The sequence below is a fragment of the Wolffia australiana genome, chromosome 7 (assembly GCF_029677425.1).
Source record: "Wolffia australiana isolate 7733 chromosome 7, ASM2967742v1".
Classification (NCBI taxonomy): Eukaryota; Viridiplantae; Streptophyta; class Magnoliopsida; order Alismatales; family Araceae; genus Wolffia; species Wolffia australiana.
The window spans coordinates 18,420,402-18,439,304 of NC_135841.1; the positions used below are offsets into that span (position 1 = coordinate 18,420,402).

Below are 18,903 nucleotides of genomic sequence, written 5' to 3' on the forward strand. Positions count from 1 at the left end.
TGGGGATTGAGAAGATCATCTCATATCTCGAAAGGAACCAAGTGGTAGCACAATGGATTACGTACAAGTTTCTATAGACATTGAACGGTTACTTTTAGTTTTAAAGTTGTGATTTGATTCATAGTTATTATGTTGTTTGAACCTCATCTCAAGCTGTCGATTGTGGCGGAACCCAGCAATGAGATACAAAATTATAGATAAGTAATTAGAAGCTGAAAATTCCATTTATGAATTATCTCCAAATTTCAGCAAAAAATATAAGATAAATAGAGCGAATTAAATTCATACATTAATATTTCATAAAGTGTGAATTCAAATCTTATTCAGATAAATAGAATTTCATATCCCTTGGTTTAAATATATTAATCGAATTATATAAGATCTTATATTGAAGTAAGCTGCCAAATGCATATTTCTATGATGTGAAAACCTAATTTTAATACCCGACTACACTCACCCCTTGAACTTGTCTAATTCAATTTCTTCAACGTAGAGCTAGTTTCCCATGAGAATCCTTTTACGGTAGCCCAGCCACAAAACCATGTCCCAAATTTCTATGAATATAATGTGGGTTCTGATATATGAGGTATGCATATCCTTCATATAATATTTTTTAATGATATTTTTCTCTAAGTTAATAGGATCGATTGACATGCTGCTTTGGTTAGGTATAAGACTATACATTATAAAAAAATTTGGTGACCTCGTTTAGTAATTCTCTTAAAATTTATGATATATTGGTTAAAATTTTTAACACATTTTTTTTAATTTCAATATATCTCCACGTGTAAAATAACTCCAGTAACATCTAAAAATATTTTTTTCCCTTTTGATGTAGTTGACTTTTCAAGGTTTCATTCTCCATAATTAGACACCATAGAAAAAGTTGTTGTGATGATGTGTGAAATTATATTCTCCATCAGCCAAATTGGTTTTGGGAAAGTATAATGATTGAATTCCCTCCAAGCTCTATTTATATTCTCCAAACAGTTCATCGTCAATCCTTTTGTATCTGTTTTCCCTTTTACAAAAAGTTATCATCCTCGTAAACAAATCATGAGTAATGGAGTCATTATCATTGATGAATAATTTTTTAAAAATGTTTTGTGAAATATATATGGCCTGCAAACTTACCTCATATTCCATTCCTGGTTTTACACTAACTGATACAAATACATACACATATATGTATATATATTCCCTCTAACTCATGCATAGTGCTTATAAAAAACATTGTGAATACATGTAACGACTAAGGGAATTATAATAATATCATAATAAAATAATCATCAGCCTTTAAACATGTGTTCTAAAAATATATGAGCGGAGTAGCATTATCTACCCCCCATTTGTATGATGTATATGGACAATTGTCACGCGGTCAAATCCCGAGCTAAGTCAATCGCTCGAATCTGGCCCTGTGCTGGCCTCAGTGCTAGGAGCAGAACACTGAGCAGCCTTGATCTCTTGCAGTGGAAGTCTTTTGCAATAGCTTAAGATCGCATAGAAGGGGTTAGAGGAGAGTGTGGGGACGCAGCCCCGTCGAGGAATATGGTCATTACACTGATATCATAAATGGTTACATCGTAGTTATGATCATTACATGGGGGAAGACCAGGGATGATAAAAAGTACAAGACGGGGCGCGTCGCACCAAGGTAGTGTCGCCTCTCCGCCTCGAGGCCCGTCGCTCCACGCGTGCCCCCGCAAGCCATACCGCTACACATGTGCCCCCAGGCCAGGCGCTGCGCGCTCGCATGCGTGGCAATCACACACGCCACCCCCTGCCTTGACGATCACCCATGCCACCAGCACCCGTGTTGACACTTATTGCGCAGAGACTGCGCGACACCACCACATTCGGTGCCTCAAGCCGAGCGTTGCGCGCCCGGCACTACCCGGGGGGGCGCAACACCCCCATGCCGCCTCAACGCTCACTATGCGCCATTGCCTTAGTCTCTTGGCAGGATGTCTCCCGGCCCGTGGCCCACACACGCAATGCGTGCGCTGCCCGCGTGGCCGCTGCGCGGCACCCCGCACAACTGCGTGCGCTACACCCGCGGCACGCCGCCCGGCTTATGCATCTCGCGCCTGCGCGCGGCGCTTGGCGCTTCGTGCGGTGCTTAGAGCCCGCGTGCTCACGCTTGTCAGTCCGCACGCCCAGCACGTGCGAACTTCACCTGATCTGTCCCGCCTAAGCATGAACAGGCACGCGCACCATCCGTAGTGAATCACCACTATAGGGGCGATGGCCTGAAAGATCAGCTTGGGCATCTCTACCCTTAGTGCATCATTGCACTAAATATGACTCAGTCATTACCAATAGTGAGTCTAACACAAAAACACCCTCCCAATAAGCATGCAGGCCTCTGGGAAAGGAATGCCGCCTAGTTAAGGGCCTACCAACAATCCTTAGGCCGTTAGTATGAAAATATTGAGGACAAATAGTGGGTGCTCTCTGGGGAAAGAGTTCATTAAATTGATGTGTATAAATCCCTAGATGATTATATCTTTAACCGATATAGTTGATTCATGTCATGGTTGTGTAAGTGGTCCTTTGGCCATAAGACGCCAAGTCCATGATGGTGATTCTGTGGTCAAGATGGAATTTTTTGCCCTTGGTATTAGACGAGATTTACTCAAGGAAGATGATGCAGTTACATCTTGGCCAGGTCAATGGAAATATCGAAGAAGACATTCTCTAATGATTTTTGCATACAGTAGTGCTAACTAAAATGATCAATTAGAATTTGACGATTAACCATGCCCCATGTCATTTGGGAGTCTTATATAGATGAGGGATTACACACATGATAACCAAATGATGATAAAGATTCCACAAGAGAGTTAATACGCTTCTATATGTCTTATCGGGAATGATGTGTAGCTTGGAACCCCATAGGCCATAAACTTAACAAATCAATTGGGTTAAATAATTCCTTGAGTAATTAATGTATATGTAATATAATTAATTAAAATGGTCCGCCCAATAAATGTCATTGGATCATTTAATTTATTAACTTGAATGATACATAGGTCTAGAGGATCGCAAAAATAAGGTTTTTAGACATTAGTCGATATAATCTTAGTTAGTCAACTTATAATCTTTGTTCCCAAATATAGGGAATTTTGCAAAAAAATTTCCGACTTCGATGACAATTTTCTATTTGGTTCTGCCACGACTGGCTCTCAAAATGAGATTTACGCAATCGAAGAAAATATGAATTGAAGTAGGTATTTGGAACTAAAAAACCACATCACTTGATTATCATACCATCTAGTATGGAATCGATTTTGCTACCTTTTGGTCCTTAAACGAGTCCCATCAAGATAAACATCCAAGAATTGATCTGCACAAAAAAATGGTTGTTTAGGAATTAAAGATCAAAATATGAGATGCATGAATCATCATGTCCCAAATCGAATATGCTACAGCTTGGTTTTTTTGAATGAGACATATCAAGCCACACATTTATCACTTCTATATATGTACCCACAATACCTTCTACATGTTAGATTTCCTCACCTTTTTGTTTTCCAAAGCTGTAATAATTTATGAGGACTTCCTCACCATTTTAGTCATAATATGGCAGGTAGGCCCTCGAGGATAATGGAGAACAGCAGGGAATCCAAGGAGAGACTCTGTACGGCATGGATGTTTCTCACTTAGGACTTAAATGTATTTTCATCCCTGTTAGAGCAGACCTCTGATTTCCGAAATCCTTTGAGCTCCACTGGCCCATTGCATGCAATTGTGATCTGTTCCACCAGTCCCACTAAACCTTCTAGGTTCCATCCTCCATTCACAGATTTACAAGCCATAGTCTCAACAAAAGAAATAAATTTAAGAAATATATTCAAATTTGAATAAATAATTCATTTACCAAATAAAATACCATTTTTGGAAAATCCCAAAAGATATAGGAAAATCACAATAGCTCCAAGAAAAATTCAGAGTAAGTTTGGCCTTCATTTTCATGCATACCATTTATAGTTCATCATTGAAAAAAGAAGATACAAATAACAAACATTTTTTGCGCGTATAAATATATATAATTATTAAATAAATATCTGCAAATGTATAGGCAGGTGATTGCGCAATATTATTAGTTTAATCCGTCTAAAAAGTACAATATTATATTATTTTCACATGAATAAATTCATTGCCGCCCCTGCGTGGCTGAGATTGTAATTAAAAGACTTTAAGAGGCTAATTTATAAATGCATTGTCTAGTTTAAACTCTTGAACCAGCTAGTTTGAATTTGCACTGACCTAGGCAAGAACAAGAACTGCGGTTCTTCGAGAAGAAGAAGATCAGAGATCAGCTCGAAGATCAAGAGAAGAACTCCGCCATTCGATCTTGTTCTTGCGCAGATGAGTGCCAACGCAGTGCAACCTGTCAGGCGGAATGGCGCAGTCACCAGGCGCGCTCCGTCGGGGTTGAAGAAATCAGTGCCGTCTGATAACTCCAATGGCACCTTGGCGAAAACCTCCGCGACGAAACAGTCCTCGTAAGTTTATAATCGAATCGCGATCTTTGTTTTGATTTCCGATCGCGTGTTCTTGAATGAAATTTCGATCTGTAGGATGAACGGAGGGGAGAGGACGGTGAAGAAGCTGAGGCTGACGAAGGCGCTCACTGTTCCCGAGAGCACGACCGTGTCTGACGCTTGCCGAAGGATGGCTGCTCGCCGAGTCGATGCCGTGCTTCTCACGGATGGTAACGGCCTGCTTTCTGGGATTCTGACGGACAAGGTGGTGGCTCGCTTCATCGCCTATACTTTTGGCGATCTATGTCGTTGAATCATTATTATTATTATTATTTTTTTTTGAAATTTTCAGGATATTTCCACTAGGGTTATAGCAGAGGGTTTGAGACCGGAGCAGACTTTAGCTTCCAAGATTATGACGAGGAACCCGGTTTTTGTCACATCTGATTCTCTTGCCATTGAAGCTCTGCAGAAAATGGTTCAAGGTTAATTTCACTCTAAGTTTCTACGATTATTGAATATGTTGATAGAATATTAGGAAGGCTTGCTTGGATGCTTCCGTGTCAAGAAGTAAACTTAATTGGAGATTATTATGTAAAAAATACCCGAATCCGTCGTTATTTAATGTTTAGAGGTAAACTTGATCCTCTTATTTTTCTTCCAAAATAGCCCAACACTTTACGCAAATGCATAACCCCGTACTTCAAATAGATGTCTTGTTTCCCTTGATTATCAAATCAATCGATATAATGGGATTGCATAATTGCGATGAGACGCAATAAAAAATTACAAGTGCATTCATGATGAGTCAGCTTATTGTCTGTCAGATTCATTGCATTCTCTTTTATTTCTCATGTCACTGAGGATTCTGCTGCAATATTTTTTCGATCAAAGTTCTAGTTGGAATTATTGTAATCTTTGCAGGAAAATTCCGGCACCTACCGGTTGTGGAAAACGGGGAGGTAATTGCATTATTAGATATTACAAAATGCCTATATGATGCTATTTCGCGAATGGAGAAGGCAGCAGAACAAGGAAGTGCAATTGCTGCTGCGGTCGAAGGTGTTGAACGCCAGTGGGGAAACAACTTTTCCGGTCAGTTTTCTTATATCAATCTTCAGTTTTTTTAGTAATATACTAATCCCCTGTTGGTATATGCAAATAATGTATAAGTTTGTTTTAAATTATGTTATTCAATCTTTGCTCATCATTTCGCAATTTACCTAAAAATGTGCCTTTACATGCATTGTTTTCCTAAAAAAGTATATTATTTTTTAAAATATATAATTATTTTTACATTATATATTTTTATTTTATTTTAAGAATCTCACTTTGACCATTCATTTATCGTAATTGAAATTGAAATATAAAGATAGCATCTGATGCATCGTATTCTTTTCTCCAGCGCCATATGAGCTCATAGAAATGCTCAGAGAGAGAATGTTTAAGCCGTCTCTTGCAACCGTTATCAACGACAATACAAAGTAATTCTATTTTGGCCTATTAGTGGCATTAAATATTTTAATGGGCTCTTAAACGGATAATTGTTAATGGGCCCATAATTGATTTCTTAAGCAGATTGGCAATGGTTTCATTGTCTGATCCAGTCTGTGTTGCGACGAAAAAGATGCGCGATTATCGGGTCAACTCGGTGGTAATTGCGTCTGGGGGCAGGCCTCAGGGAATCCTGACGTATGCAATTTTTTTTATTAATCTTCAACTCCTATCGCTTTTTCAAAGAATTTTTTAATTAATCCAGCATGCATTTTTTAAATCTTTATTGTTTATTATAATATGGGTTCTGATTAAAGAATTCATTCCAGGTCCAAGGACGTTCTCATGCGAGTGGTTGCTCAAAACCTTTCGCCTGAACTCACGCTTGTGGAGAAAGTGAGATCCGCCTTTACATTTTTTTATTTATTATATTGTTGGTCCGCCTAATTACGTTTTACTCGTTACTCTATTTTTTGTAAATTAGGGCATTTTTTGGTTTTCATCCCTCATCACAAAATCTATCTCGCAGTATTTTGTTGTTTTTATATTTTTGGTTCTGTTCCGCAACATATTCATTTCTTAATGTTTTATTGAAACATGTTTTCCTTGAAATTCTCTCCTGCCTATTATATTATTAAGCTTCCCTAGAGATTTTCAATCAATCTACAGTGCGTAATTTAAGGATCTCGAGAGTTCTGTATTCTACTTGGAAGACATTGTTATTGTCAACTTGGAATTTATGCTTTATTATGATGGTTATATATTTAACAATTTTTTTTATCAACTTGGAATTTATGATTGATGCTGATGGTTATGTGACAAAAGGTCATGACACCAGACCCGGAATGTGCCACGTTGGAAACCACCATCCTGGATGCGCTCCACATCATGCACGATGGCAAATTCCTGCATCTTCCAGTTGTGAATGCAGGCAAGCCCCCCCCCCCCCCCCTGATCTCTCTCTCTTACTCTCCATCTATCTCTCTCTCTAGATTTCTTCATCTATCTCTCTCTAGATTTCTTTGTAAGGCTTGTAAGTTGTGCACCATACAGAGGGATGCGTTGCTGCCTGCGTTGATGTCCTCCAGCTGACCCACGCAGCCATATCGATGGTGGGCTTGTGATCTAATCCCAGCCGTTGATTTCGCTGCCGCTCTCTCATCGTTTTCCCCACAGGTGGACGGTGGGTCAAACGCGGTCAATGGCGTGGCGATGACGATGCTGCACAAGTTCTGGGACTCCGCCCTCTCCCTTGACCCTCCCGAGGAGGACGATGACACCCACAGGTGAGCCATCCATATTTATAAATTTTTAAATGAATATATAGATTTTTTTTAATGAATAATAACTCACAGCGAGGCGTCGGCTCTGATGTCATCTGACGTGGGCGAGCCGGGCAAGAGCACGTACCCCTCTCTGGGCCTCGGCAGCTCCTTCCCCATCAAATTCGAGGACGCGAAGGGCCGCGTGCACAGATTCAACTCCAGTTAAGTTTCTGTGAGTGTTTCACTGTCGTCATCGTCATTATCATTATCATTATCATTATCATTATCACGATGGGCAGGTACTGAGAGTTTGGGGGAGCTGTTCTCCGCCATAGCCCAGAGAGCGGGCCCCGACATTGTTCCTGAAAATCCTCAGCTTCTAGTGAGTGAACATTCGGGTCGTATGTACTCGGCACCGTGTTTCTTGCCAATAAGAAATAATTCCTCGACCTCGGTAATTCATCATCTTCTCTTGCATGCAGTATGAAGATGACGAGGGAGACAAGGTGCTGATCTCCACGGACGGAGATCTGGCCGACGCCATCGCCCATGCAAGAGCCGCCGGCTGGAAGGTGATAACCACGATGATCATGATCACGACGACGATGATTATAATGATGATGATGAGATAATTCACCAGGTGCTGAGGTTGCACGTGATGAGCTTGTCGCGGCGAGCCGAGAAGAAGGCAGCTCTCGCCGTCATTCCAAATGGGGATTGGATGGGTCTCCCCGCCGGCGTCGTGGTTGGCGGTGGCGCCGCGCTCTTCGCCGGAATATGTCTCCTTGTTCTCCTGAGGCGGCCCAACCCCTGAAGATGCTCCTCTATCTCTATCTCTCTCTCTCTCTCTCTCTCTCTTTCAACTCCTGCAAGTGTATAGAAATGGAAATGGCACCTTGATTGTCTTGGTCTTAGATTAGATGGTGGGCCCGCTGCGTATCGATGTGGACCCGCCGCCCGACGACGTTGACTCGTTATCTTCTTCTTCATCATCATCATAATAACTATCATCATCATGATCATGATCATCATCATCTTCTTCTTCTTCGTCGATGGACTGCGAGTCGTCTTCTTCATCATCCGCGAGCTTGGCGGAGCAGCTTCGCGCCAAAGATGAGCTGATCAGAGAGCACGCCAGAGTCTCAGAGGAAGCCGTTTCCGGTAGTTTTGAAAATCTCCAATCTCTCCAATCCGTCGATCATGGCTGACAAAATCCTTCTCTGTTCTTGATCATGGAGGCTGGGAGAAGGCGGCGTTGGAGGCTTCGTCTCTGAGAGATCAGCTGGAAGAGGCCGCTCGAGAGAATTTCGCCCTCAAGGATCTTGTTCTGGATCGGGAACAGAGATTTCTCGATGAACTGGCCGAGAGGACCGATCAGTGGGGGTCGGAGAAGTTCGGGCTTGAAGATCTCGTCATCGATCTTGAGAAGCAGCTGGAGATGGCGGAGAAGAACGGCGGTCTTAGGAGCAAGATCCGCCGCCTGGAGATGGAGAACGGCCTGCTCAGGCTGGAGATTCTCTCGCTGGTTGAGCAGCTCGAGGTGCGGACCGCGGAGAGGGATCTGAACTGGCATCGCCTGCTGAATATTAAGAAGGCGATGGCGCTTGAATCGGAGTGCCGGAGATTGTCCGAGAAATTGCAGATGGAGAAGGTTCTCAAAGAAGCTGAGAGGAAGTCTGACGATCTGAGGAAGGAGTTGCTTCTGGCTGGCGTTGCAGCGGAGGAGGCTGAATCGAGAGCGCGGGATATGGAAGGCGAGGTTCGATGGCTTGAGAAGAAGCTCGAAGAAGAGAGAGTTTTGTCCGCGGATTTGAATGACAAGTGCCGGAGGTTGGAGAAGAAGCTTCTTTCCTCGGCGACTCCCACCGGAGATTTGACCGTCGATCCGGTGATTCCTTCCATCTGAAATCTGGTTGAAATCGTATATCGCGTCTTCTCCCATTCGAAATCTTTCTGAAATCGTAGATCGCTTCATCTCCCGTTCGAAATCCGGTTGAAATCTTAGATCGCTTCGTCTACCGTTCGAGATTTGGTTGAAATCGTAGATCGCTTCTTCCTTCTGTTCGAAATCTTCTTGAAATCGTAGATCGCTTCTTCGATGATTCGAAATTGACGTCGTATCTCGCGTTTCTGCAGGATGCAACCGCGAGGAAACTTGAAAAGTGCAAGAACACCATTGCTTCGATGCAAGCATATTTAAATTTGCTAAACGGTTTATATTAGGTTTACAACGTGCTACTTACAATTCGGTTCTATGGTGTAGTGGTTAGCACTCCAGACTTTGAATCTGGCGACCTGGGTTCGAATCCCGGTAGGACCTTCTTTTTCTTCCTTTTTCCTTTTTCGTTCTCCTTCGATCAACGGTCCCGATGAGATCTAAGAAAGATCAACTGTATCGATGGATCGACGATTCAAGACTTTCTCTTGCGGCTAAAATATATTTTAAAATTTGTACAAATTTTTTTACATCAAGGTCAGGCGTTATCATGGTACTTGTTCTTTTTCCTTATCCTTCGATCAACGGTCTCGATGAGATCAACGGTCGCGATCAGATTGGGGATTCAATAGTTTCTCTTTCGGCGAGAGTAAAATATATTTTAAAATTTGTATAAGTTTTTTTACATCAAGGCAGACATTATAGTGGTTGTTCTTCAAGAGACCACAACATACTCGCAGTCAAGAGTCTCTCTTCTGAAGCCCTTTGCCCAGTTCACTCGCCACACCTCCAGCAAAGTCCTCCTGCCCAGAGAAAAGAAGAGAACTGTTGACATAAATTATATTTGAAAACATTTATCTCAATGCCATCTTCGTAATCATATTGTCATTTTAATATCATATGTGGTTATCCATGGTCCCGATGGCAGTCATCATCTATAATCATGTTTACAGCCACTCATATCAACATTGTAACATAGCAATCTTTTTCATTATTATCTCCATTGTTGCTGTATTCCATGATCATTCGTAGTTGTCATCACCACCATCATTCCTAATCTTATTTATTGTTCTTCGACCGACATCATAATGTAACAATGATAAGACCCAAATCCCGTCCATGATTCGTTTAGTCATGTTAGCCCACTGGGGCATTTCAATCATTTGGCTTTCATGTATTTCCTTTGAATAGGCCTTCCGCTTGATGTCTAACTCTTGTCTCTCCCTCTGTGATCCTTATCCCTCGTGATTGTCTCTACTTAACAGCATTTTCAGGCGGCTCGTCCCTGGTCGACTGTCTCTTTCGTCCGACCTCTCCTCGGATCATTATCATCCTAATCTCCTACCCCGGGAACCTCTACCCTCTTCTATTCCTCTTCCCTGATACAAACCTAGATCAAGGTTTGTATCAACGAAGGCAGCAATGAAAATCATGGAGATGGTCATCATGACATGGTATCATCATAGGGATCACGAAGAAGATTATGATGATTATAGAAATTGGCCAAGGTCATACCTGTTGGGCTCAACTGTTCTCTTAGCCAGCATCAAGGTCAAGAAAACAGGTACCATGGCGGCGCTGAGATGCTTCAGAGTGTGCCCACTAACAACATGCGCAGTCCATTCATAGACCACTTTATCCTCAGCCTCAATAACCTTCGCCAGAAGATAGAATCCTATCGGTTCAAGGAAGAAACGAAATATCTAAATGGGCTTCTCCTAGCATCCATGAATTGGAAAATGGGCTTTTGCTAACCTGCGGCCCAAAGCCAGTATGATGAATGTGTGTACATGGGGGGCATCAAGATGGCCATCAGAGGTATGCCGACGCAGGGGGCAAACTGTACCAGTGCGTACGGGCGAAGATCGTCGAATAACCTGCAAATGGCATAAAATGAAATCAAATAAATGAAAATAATAAAGAAACCTGCCAGAAGAAGATCACCTCCAGTATAATATGCTGATTGCGCCCGCAAAGACAAGAGGCAGGATAGAGACGGTCCCAGTCTTCTCGTTGACTCTCTCAATGATGAAAATGGCAACGATGGACGTGAACGCAATCGTCATCTGATTGCATGAAAAATAGGGGTTTTTTTAGTCATATCTGTGATAAGAACCTCGGTCTAGGTTCGTATCGGAAGGAGGGTAGAGGGCGAGGTGAGGTAGACATTCCCGGGGTAGGAGAGTCGAGGCGGGAATGATAGGAGTGGTCGAACAGATGGGGCAGGGATCGACCAGAGACGAGCCGCCTGATGATGCGGTGAAGGGTTGACGATCCCGGGAACGGGGATCGTCGGAGACTAGAAGAGAACCGAACGGCAAGGGTAGGGATCAAATTGGAGGGGAGCCGGCTGAAGATCCGGAGAGACGATCACGGGGAGAGGGGATCGCTGGACGGTCAAGGGGGACGGGACCAAGACAGGGAGGATCGAGATAGTGAGCCACGAGGCCGATCTTACCATAAGTCTTGACTCCCCTCCTCCAGGGAGGGCTACACATATTTATAAGAAATGGAAGCAATCTACCCTAAACATGAAATGACTAAAATGCCCCTAGCGGGCTCAACTTCCTAAGATACCCTTTGGGGGTATAGGATCGTATCAATCTGTTTCAGGGTATGACCCAAAAAACCATATTCGTTTATCTTGAATTCAAGGGGAATTTATTATTCATAAACAGAAGGGACTTTCCTTTCACCTTATCGAGCTTAAATTGGGCAGGACTTACCCCCTCTGGAAGTGTTGGGTTGTCTACATGATTTTTCATCCCTGCTAATGATGAGGGGATGATGAGGAGTTGTCATCGTCCTCCTCAATTGTGCAATGATGATGACAATGATGATGACGACGATGCTAATGATGACAAGAATAGAGATAGAGTAGAGAGAAAGGACGGAGAGAACGGGGAGAGAGAGAGAAAGAAAGAGAGATTTAGGAGGGAGATAGAGGAGAAAGTAAGGGAGGTAAAGAGAGGGTTGACAGAGAGAGGGGAAAGAACATGAGAGTGAGAGTAGTAAGACAGGAGATGTGGCTTGAACATCTTTAGAAAAAAAAATTGCATTTTGAAAATTTTAGTAATTTTCGTCCCCTTATCATCTAAAGTCTTCTGTCATCATTGTCATCCAGTTCTCAGCGCTCATCATCGGCATTGTTAGATGATGACCATATGAATAGATGAAGATGATAAAATCATCATCGTCCTTGAACCCGAGTTATCTGAGCAGCTCTCATCCTATTCCTTTTCAAATGCTAAGAGATGTGAAGAAGATCAGGTTCAAATCAATGCTGAAACTATGCGAAATGCCAATATAGCGGACTCTATAAGAAGTGTTTGATAAAGCCATCTTCATCGGAGTAAATTCTGATTGGCCTTAAGATGAGTTCGGAAAGGCAGAAAGAAGTGTTCATTTGCATCCGACCGAAATGCTATCGATCTATTTCAAGGATATAAATTTCTGTGAAGAATGCAGAGAATTCTGCCTTTGGGAACAGATAGGACAAATGAGGCCTTTTTGAGACAAATGAGAAAGATGCAGAAGAAGTTTATTGAGATTTTTGATACAGAGAAAAGGGGAAAAACTCACATATAAACAGGTTGGGAAAGACTTTCCTTTATAGGCTAAGTCCTTTCTCAAGATAGCCGTTGGGGGCAACGGTCATATAGCCGTTGCCCCAACGGCTATTTTAAGGGGCAAAAAGGTCATTCTTTGGGGAGCGATAGAAAAAAGAAAGAAAAAAGAAGGAAAAGAGAAAGGAAAAAGGAAGAGAAAGTAGGAGAGAGATAGGTGGGCCATTTATAACTCATGGCCCACCTTTTTACATGTGTGTCAAAATAGAAAAGGATGAAATTAGATGTTTAACACTCCCCCTCAAGTTGGGCATAGATGTTAATCATGCCCAACTTGGACGCCAAATCTTGAAACTGTCTTCCTGGTAGTCCTTTGGTCAGAATGTCAGCCACCTGTTGCGGTGATGGTATGTATTCTGGACTGATGAGTCCAGAATTAATCTTCTCTTTGATGTAGTGTCTGTCAATTCTTGCATGCTTAAATGCGATCATGATGCACGGGGTTCTTGGCCATAGCAATAGCTGATTGACTGTCAGAATATAAGATGATTGGCTTTGGAGGAATGAGTTTTAAATCAGTTAGAATATCGTTAAGCCACATTCCTTCGCAAACACCTTTCTTTAAAGCCCTGAGTTCTGCTTCAGCACTCGATATTGAGACTTCCGCTTCTTGCTACGCCAGGTGATTAAATTTCTTCCCAAAAAACTGCAGTATCCAGATGTAGATCGACTATCATCCAGAGAGCTTGCATAATCTGAATCGGTGAAGATTTTAACCGTAGGGTCTCCCCCTGCCTGAAATAGAAGACCCTTCCCAATTGTCCCTTTCAAATAGGAGAGAATACGGTCAGCTGCTGTCTGATGAGACTGTCGTGGATCTGACATATACTGACTTAAAGAGTTCACAGCAAAGGATATATCTGGTCTTGTGTGGTTTAGATAGAGTAATCTGCCAATCAATCTCTGAAATGATGTCTTATCGATGGGGTCGTCCTTGTCGCTCTGCTTGGCTTGAAGTTTGACATTTGTATCCACTGGAGTGCTTACTGGCTTACAATCCAATTTACCTGTATCCTTGAGTAGATCCAGGACGTACTTGTGTTGAGATAGGACAATGCCGATCCTGGAATAAGCTACTTCAATACCAAGAAAATAAGTGAGTTGACCTAAAGATTTAATATCAAAGTTGCTGGTCAGATGACGTTTAGATTTCCAATTTCCTTGATATCATTGCCAGTAACGATAATATCATCAACATAGACGATTAAAATAGCCAGTTTGGAGTCTTGGCCATGTTTGAAGAATAGGGTATGATCACCCTCACTTTGTGAGTATCCAACTGATATGAGAGTAGATGAAAATTTCTCAAACCATGCTCTTGGGGATTGCTTTAATCCATACAGAGATTTCTTTAAGCGACACACATATGATGAGTTTTCATGCAATAGATAACCGGGGGGAGGAGCCATATATACCTCTTCTTGCAGTTCTCCATGTAGGAATGCATTTTTAACATCAAATTGCGAAAGATCCCACTGATGCATGGCTGCAAGTGCAATTACTAATCTTACTGTATTCAGCTTGGCGACTGGAGCGAATGTCTCATGATAGTCTATTCCATAAGACTGGGTATATCCTCTGGCCACCAGTCGAGCTTTATACCTTGCAATAGAGCCATCTGAATTATATTTAATCGTATATACCCATCTGCTACCAACCAATTTCTTTCCTTCTGGGAGTGGGCCCATATCCCATGTACCATTCTTCCTTAATGCCAACATTTCGTCATCCATAGCAGTTTTCCATTCGGCTTGAGACATAGCTTCTTGAACATTTCTTGGAATGACAGTGGTCAGTAGTACCTGAACAATCTTTCTGTAACCTGAGGACAGACGATCATAAGACACATAATTGCATATGGGATATAATTTCTTACTGCGGCATTCCAGTACCCTTGCTGATGGCAATAGACCAACCTTGATTAGCTGGTGCGAAAGGTCTTCATGAGTATCTTCCTCGTTCTCCATCTGAGTAAACTCTTGTTCTCCATCTAACTCTGGATTGTCCTCAGCCGTTTCCGCTCGATCCATAGCTGGAGAGGAATTTTCAGATGGATTAAATCCCAGATTTTCCGTATCTAAATCTGTTCCTGTTTCATTTACTTCCAAATAACAGTCAGATCGATGTCCCTCATTGTAGAACATGCTGTATTCATCAAACTTCACGTCTGCGGTAACAAATGTTTTCTTAGTAAGAGGATGGTAACACACATAACCTTTCTGAGTAGATGAATACCCCACAAAAATGCACTTGAAAGCTCTGGAGTCCAATTTTCCTGCAAAGTGGGAATAAACATATGCTACACACCCAAATACTTTAGCAACCAAATTTGTATGAAGAGATAATTCTGGGTGACTTGAGGCTAATAGATCAATCGGTGACAGTAATGACAGGGTTCTAGATGGAGTTCGGTTGATAAGATGTACAGCAGTAGCCACAGCATCACTCCAATAAGTCTTGGGGCAGTTTCCTTGAAATAATAGAGATCTGGCTGAAGACATAATGTGCCCAATCTTTCTTTCAGCAAGTCCATTTTGCTGAGGAGTGTTCACACATGAGGATTCATGGATAATTCCATGATCATTCATGTATTGATTAACTTCAGAACTGAAATACTCCCTTGCATTATCAGATCGAAGTATTCTAACCCTTTTCCCAAACTGGTTATTGATCAACTCGATGAATCTGATGATCACGGTTGGGACTTCTGATTTGTGTTTAAGCAGGTAGATCCAGGAATATCTTGAGTAATCATCCACAAAGATTATAAACCATCGGTGCTGCGATCTTCCTGTAGTAGAACAAGGACCCCAAACGTCACTATGAACCATATCGAATGGAAATTTCTTCCTATGATCAGTTCTTGAAAAATGAGATCTTCTATGCTTGGCAAATTGACAAGACTCACAAACCAATCTTTGGATATCAATGTTTTTAAACAAATCAGGGTACACTTGTTTCAGAAGATGAAAGGAAGGGTGTCCAAGTCTCCTGTGCAGTAAGAGAATACTGTTTCTTGACTGAGTGTTGAGAACCATCTTCAGAGTCCTCTGTCCTTCTAGTCCGTCCACTAGCAGGAGTCCCCCTTGCCTTCTAGCAGATAAAGTCTTCTGGCCGGTTTCCTTTTCACACAAAAAACAGTTAGATGAGTCAAATATAAATCTCCAACCTGTGTCGTCCACTAGTCGTTGTAGTGACAACAAGTTGGCTTTAAGTCCTGGTACATGAAGAGCACTTTGTAGTAATACATCTTTAATCTTTATTTTCCCAATTCCTGCCACTTTTAGAATCCCACCATTGGCAGTAAAGACAACATGATTATCATCTATTACTTTATATTCCTCAAAGCATGATTTATCAGGTGACATGTGATCTGTGGCTCCAGAATCTACTATCCATCCATGTGATTCTGGTTGAAGATTTTCATATGTAGTAAATGCAATACTTTTATATTCACCTGATTGGGCGAGAGACGTGGAGCTGAATTTCTTGAATACTTTCTCGACTTCTTCAGCTATGAGCTTTTGAATATCTCCTTCTTCTTTCTTTGGTGCTTCTCCCACTTGACTGCTGGAGGATGCAACGTAGGCTTTATTCTTTGCTCCTGGGTTCCATAACCCTTTCTTTTTGAGGTCTTCCTTCCATGCCAGCTTCCGGCACTCCTTAATATGATGTCCTGGCTTGGTGCAGAAGGCGCAGACTACGGGTTCTGTGCCGGTTGCTTCCTTAGACATGTGCTTAGACGCTTTTTCTCTTGACTCTTCTTTTTTAGCGGCATGTGCTACTGAGACAGAGGGCTCAGTCGATGATTGTTGCTTTTGGCCTTCTGGCGGCTTGATCTTCTTTCTACAATCGGCACTTGTTGCCTCCGAGATCGCTTCTTCCAATGTAGGGAATTTCTCCCGATGGATTAGCTGGGATCGGAGACTTTCATATTCAGAATTTAAGCCCATGAGGAAGGTAAGTGTTCTTACTTTAATCTCCCTATGCCAGTACTCGAGATTCTGAATTGAGACTGGCCATAGCTGATCAATTTCCCTCCATATTGCCTTGAGTTGGGACGCATATGAAGCTACTGATAATTCCTTCTGCCGGATGAACTTTACTTGAAGAAGGAGGTCATACACCCTCCAATCGTTTTGCATTTCTGCACAGGATTTACGGATTTCCCTCCATATATCTGCAACAACATCCATTAGATAATACTGATTTCTTTGTTCTACCTCCATATTTCTCACCATCCAGTTGGTGATGTATGCTTCTTCTGCGCGCCAAAGCTTCAATCTGAGCCTATCGGTAGGTGGTGAATCATCAGTAAGATGGTCACCCATGAAGGCGGCGACCAGTGACCTTTCGGTCAATTTCATCCAACTATATCCGTTTGTACCATCATACTTAAGATCCAGATTTGGTATGACCAGTCTGTTCTTAGTATAATCATATATATGAAGCACTTCGTCTGCAGAGGATTCTTCTTCCGAGCTGTATGCAGAAGCTTTGGCCTGCTTGGAAACTTTCCTGGAAGCAGCCTTTTTTCCCATATGATGATAGAACTTGCTTGCAGACTTGCAGACTTGCAGACTATGGAGCTCCTTTCGTCAGGGAAGGTTGAATGAATCAACCTTGCTCTGATACCATGTGAAGAATGCAGAGAATTCTGCCTTTGGGAACAGATAGGACAAATGAGGCCTTTTTGAGACAAATGAGAAAGATGCAGAAGAAGTTTATTGAGATTTTTGATACAGAGAAAAGGGGAAAAACTCACATATAAACAGGTTGGGAAAGACTTTCCTTTATAGGCTAAGTCCTTTCTCAAGATAGCCGTTGGGGGCAACGGTCATATAGCCGTTGCCCCAACGGCTATTTTAAGGGGCAAAAAGGTCATTCTTTGGGGAGCGATAGAAAAAAGAAAGAAAAAAGAAGGAAAAGAGAAAGGAAAAAGGAAGAGAAAGTAGGAGAGAGATAGGTGGGCCATTTTTAACTCATGGCCCACCTTTTTACATGTGTGTCAAAATAGAAAAGGATGAAATTAGATGTTTAACAATTTCCAATCTAAAAATTTTAAGAGTAGGTAAGTCGCTTATCTGAAATTTGAGAATGAAGTGACATGATGACAAAAATAGAAATCTTCCTTGAAAGCACAATGAAATTGGCATCAAACAATATCTAGATAAAATATGAAATTACATACGAAATTAAATTAAAACAACCGAAAGGTAGAAGCAGCGTAAAAGCAAATTTACTGAGAAAAGAGGATAAATTCACCGGAAGACGGTCCCAGACAAGAGTTGCATCATCCGGGTAAAGATGGTAGTAGGAAGAACCGAATGCTACGGCCGCAACTCCGAGGAAGAAAGACGTCCAGCCCCAAATTTCGCCTTCCAACCTGACCAGAAATCATAACCGACGACTAAGAACGATAAGAAGATCGTTCAGATGTCCTATTCCAGAGACAAAATTTGTTGCTAGGGTTGTAGTAAAAATTACCTTAACATAAAGTAATTTCCCCAATGACAAAGGATAAGCCCGATTAAGCCGATTACGAGGAAAGGAAAATTTGAAATCACGTTCAATGTATTGGGTATTCCTGTGCCGGGAACGAGAGATTTAAGTAAACATACGACAATCGACGTCCCAGGGAGCGTACCCCAGAAGATAATTACACGATTGATGCGCCACGTAACAAGATTCGCTCGAAGAACTGAATAAATTAGGGAATAATACAAGAAATTCTCCCAAGATCACCTAAGAAAAGCCGGCGTTGATCCGCGAATTGATGGTATTCTTGGGACTGTGGAATGGCGGGAGTAATGATCATCAGAATCACGAAGCAGATCACTGCTACTGCCCATACGTACATAGTTTTCCTTTCCATGATCTTCTCTTTCGCCCCTTTCTCCGTAGCCAGATGTTAACAAATGAATTCAGTCAAAGAAATTTTGCCGTGTTTAATATGAATGATCTTAATTGGAAATATTATCTTATTTCTCTCATTCTGGGTTGATTAACTATAAGGCATTCATTTGTTATTGCTAAATTTCATTTTAATGAAATAACAATCACAAACCATCGATTTTGTAGAGTTATAACTC

The 18,903-nt window shown here is 41.8% G+C and overlaps 4 protein-coding genes, 1 long non-coding RNA gene and 1 other non-coding gene across 6 annotated transcripts; 3 read left to right on the forward strand and 3 right to left on the reverse strand.

The window, feature by feature from the left end:
* Positions 1–4,270: 4,270 nt before the first annotated feature.
* On the forward strand, positions 4,271–8,168 carry LOC144705934 (CBS / octicosapeptide/Phox/Bemp1 (PB1) domains-containing protein). The gene is made up of 14 exons (XM_078578802.1): positions 4,271–4,511; positions 4,587–4,755; positions 4,843–4,975; positions 5,415–5,585; positions 5,896–5,974; positions 6,069–6,182; positions 6,314–6,380; positions 6,810–6,915; positions 7,038–7,096; positions 7,161–7,270; positions 7,340–7,470; positions 7,549–7,631; positions 7,732–7,821; positions 7,890–8,168. The coding sequence occupies exons 1-14, from the start codon at positions 4,375–4,377 to the stop codon at positions 8,061–8,063; spliced, it is 1,623 nt and encodes a 540-aa protein (XP_078434928.1). The 5' UTR covers positions 4,271–4,374; the 3' UTR covers positions 8,064–8,168.
* Positions 6,936–7,810, reverse strand: LOC144705939 (uncharacterized). The gene is made up of 3 exons (XR_013582150.1): positions 7,700–7,810; positions 7,338–7,611; positions 6,936–7,235 (listed from the first exon to the last, which is right to left on the reverse strand). It is a non-coding gene; the product is annotated as an uncharacterized LOC144705939 (long non-coding RNA).
* A 117-nt stretch (positions 8,169–8,285) lies between the features above and the next one.
* On the forward strand, positions 8,286–9,494 carry LOC144705936 (filament-like plant protein). The gene is made up of 3 exons (XM_078578804.1): positions 8,286–8,410; positions 8,488–9,137; positions 9,386–9,494. The coding sequence occupies exons 1-3, from the start codon at positions 8,302–8,304 to the stop codon at positions 9,470–9,472; spliced, it is 846 nt and encodes a 281-aa protein (XP_078434930.1). The 5' UTR covers positions 8,286–8,301; the 3' UTR covers positions 9,473–9,494.
* Positions 9,495–9,497: 3 nt separating this feature from the next.
* On the forward strand, positions 9,498–9,569 carry TRNAQ-UUG (transfer RNA glutamine (anticodon UUG)). The gene has a single exon. It is a non-coding gene; the product is annotated as a tRNA-Gln (tRNA).
* A 240-nt stretch (positions 9,570–9,809) lies between these two features.
* On the reverse strand, positions 9,810–18,744 carry SAG18 (senescence associated gene 18). Its single transcript, XM_078578805.1, has 7 exons — positions 18,557–18,744; positions 18,299–18,398; positions 18,077–18,197; positions 11,130–11,251; positions 10,941–11,062; positions 10,701–10,860; positions 9,810–9,988 (listed from the first exon to the last, which is right to left on the reverse strand). The coding sequence occupies exons 1-7, from the start codon at positions 18,684–18,686 to the stop codon at positions 9,901–9,903; spliced, it is 843 nt and encodes a 280-aa protein (XP_078434931.1). The 5' UTR covers positions 18,687–18,744; the 3' UTR covers positions 9,810–9,900.
* On the reverse strand, positions 15,823–18,069 carry LOC144705935 (uncharacterized). The gene is made up of 2 exons (XM_078578803.1): positions 16,269–18,069; positions 15,823–15,933 (listed from the first exon to the last, which is right to left on the reverse strand). Exons 1-2 carry the CDS (start codon positions 17,350–17,352, stop codon positions 15,905–15,907), a joined length of 1,113 nt encoding a protein of 370 aa, XP_078434929.1. The 5' UTR covers positions 17,353–18,069; the 3' UTR covers positions 15,823–15,904.
* Positions 18,745–18,903: the final 159 nt, after the last annotated feature.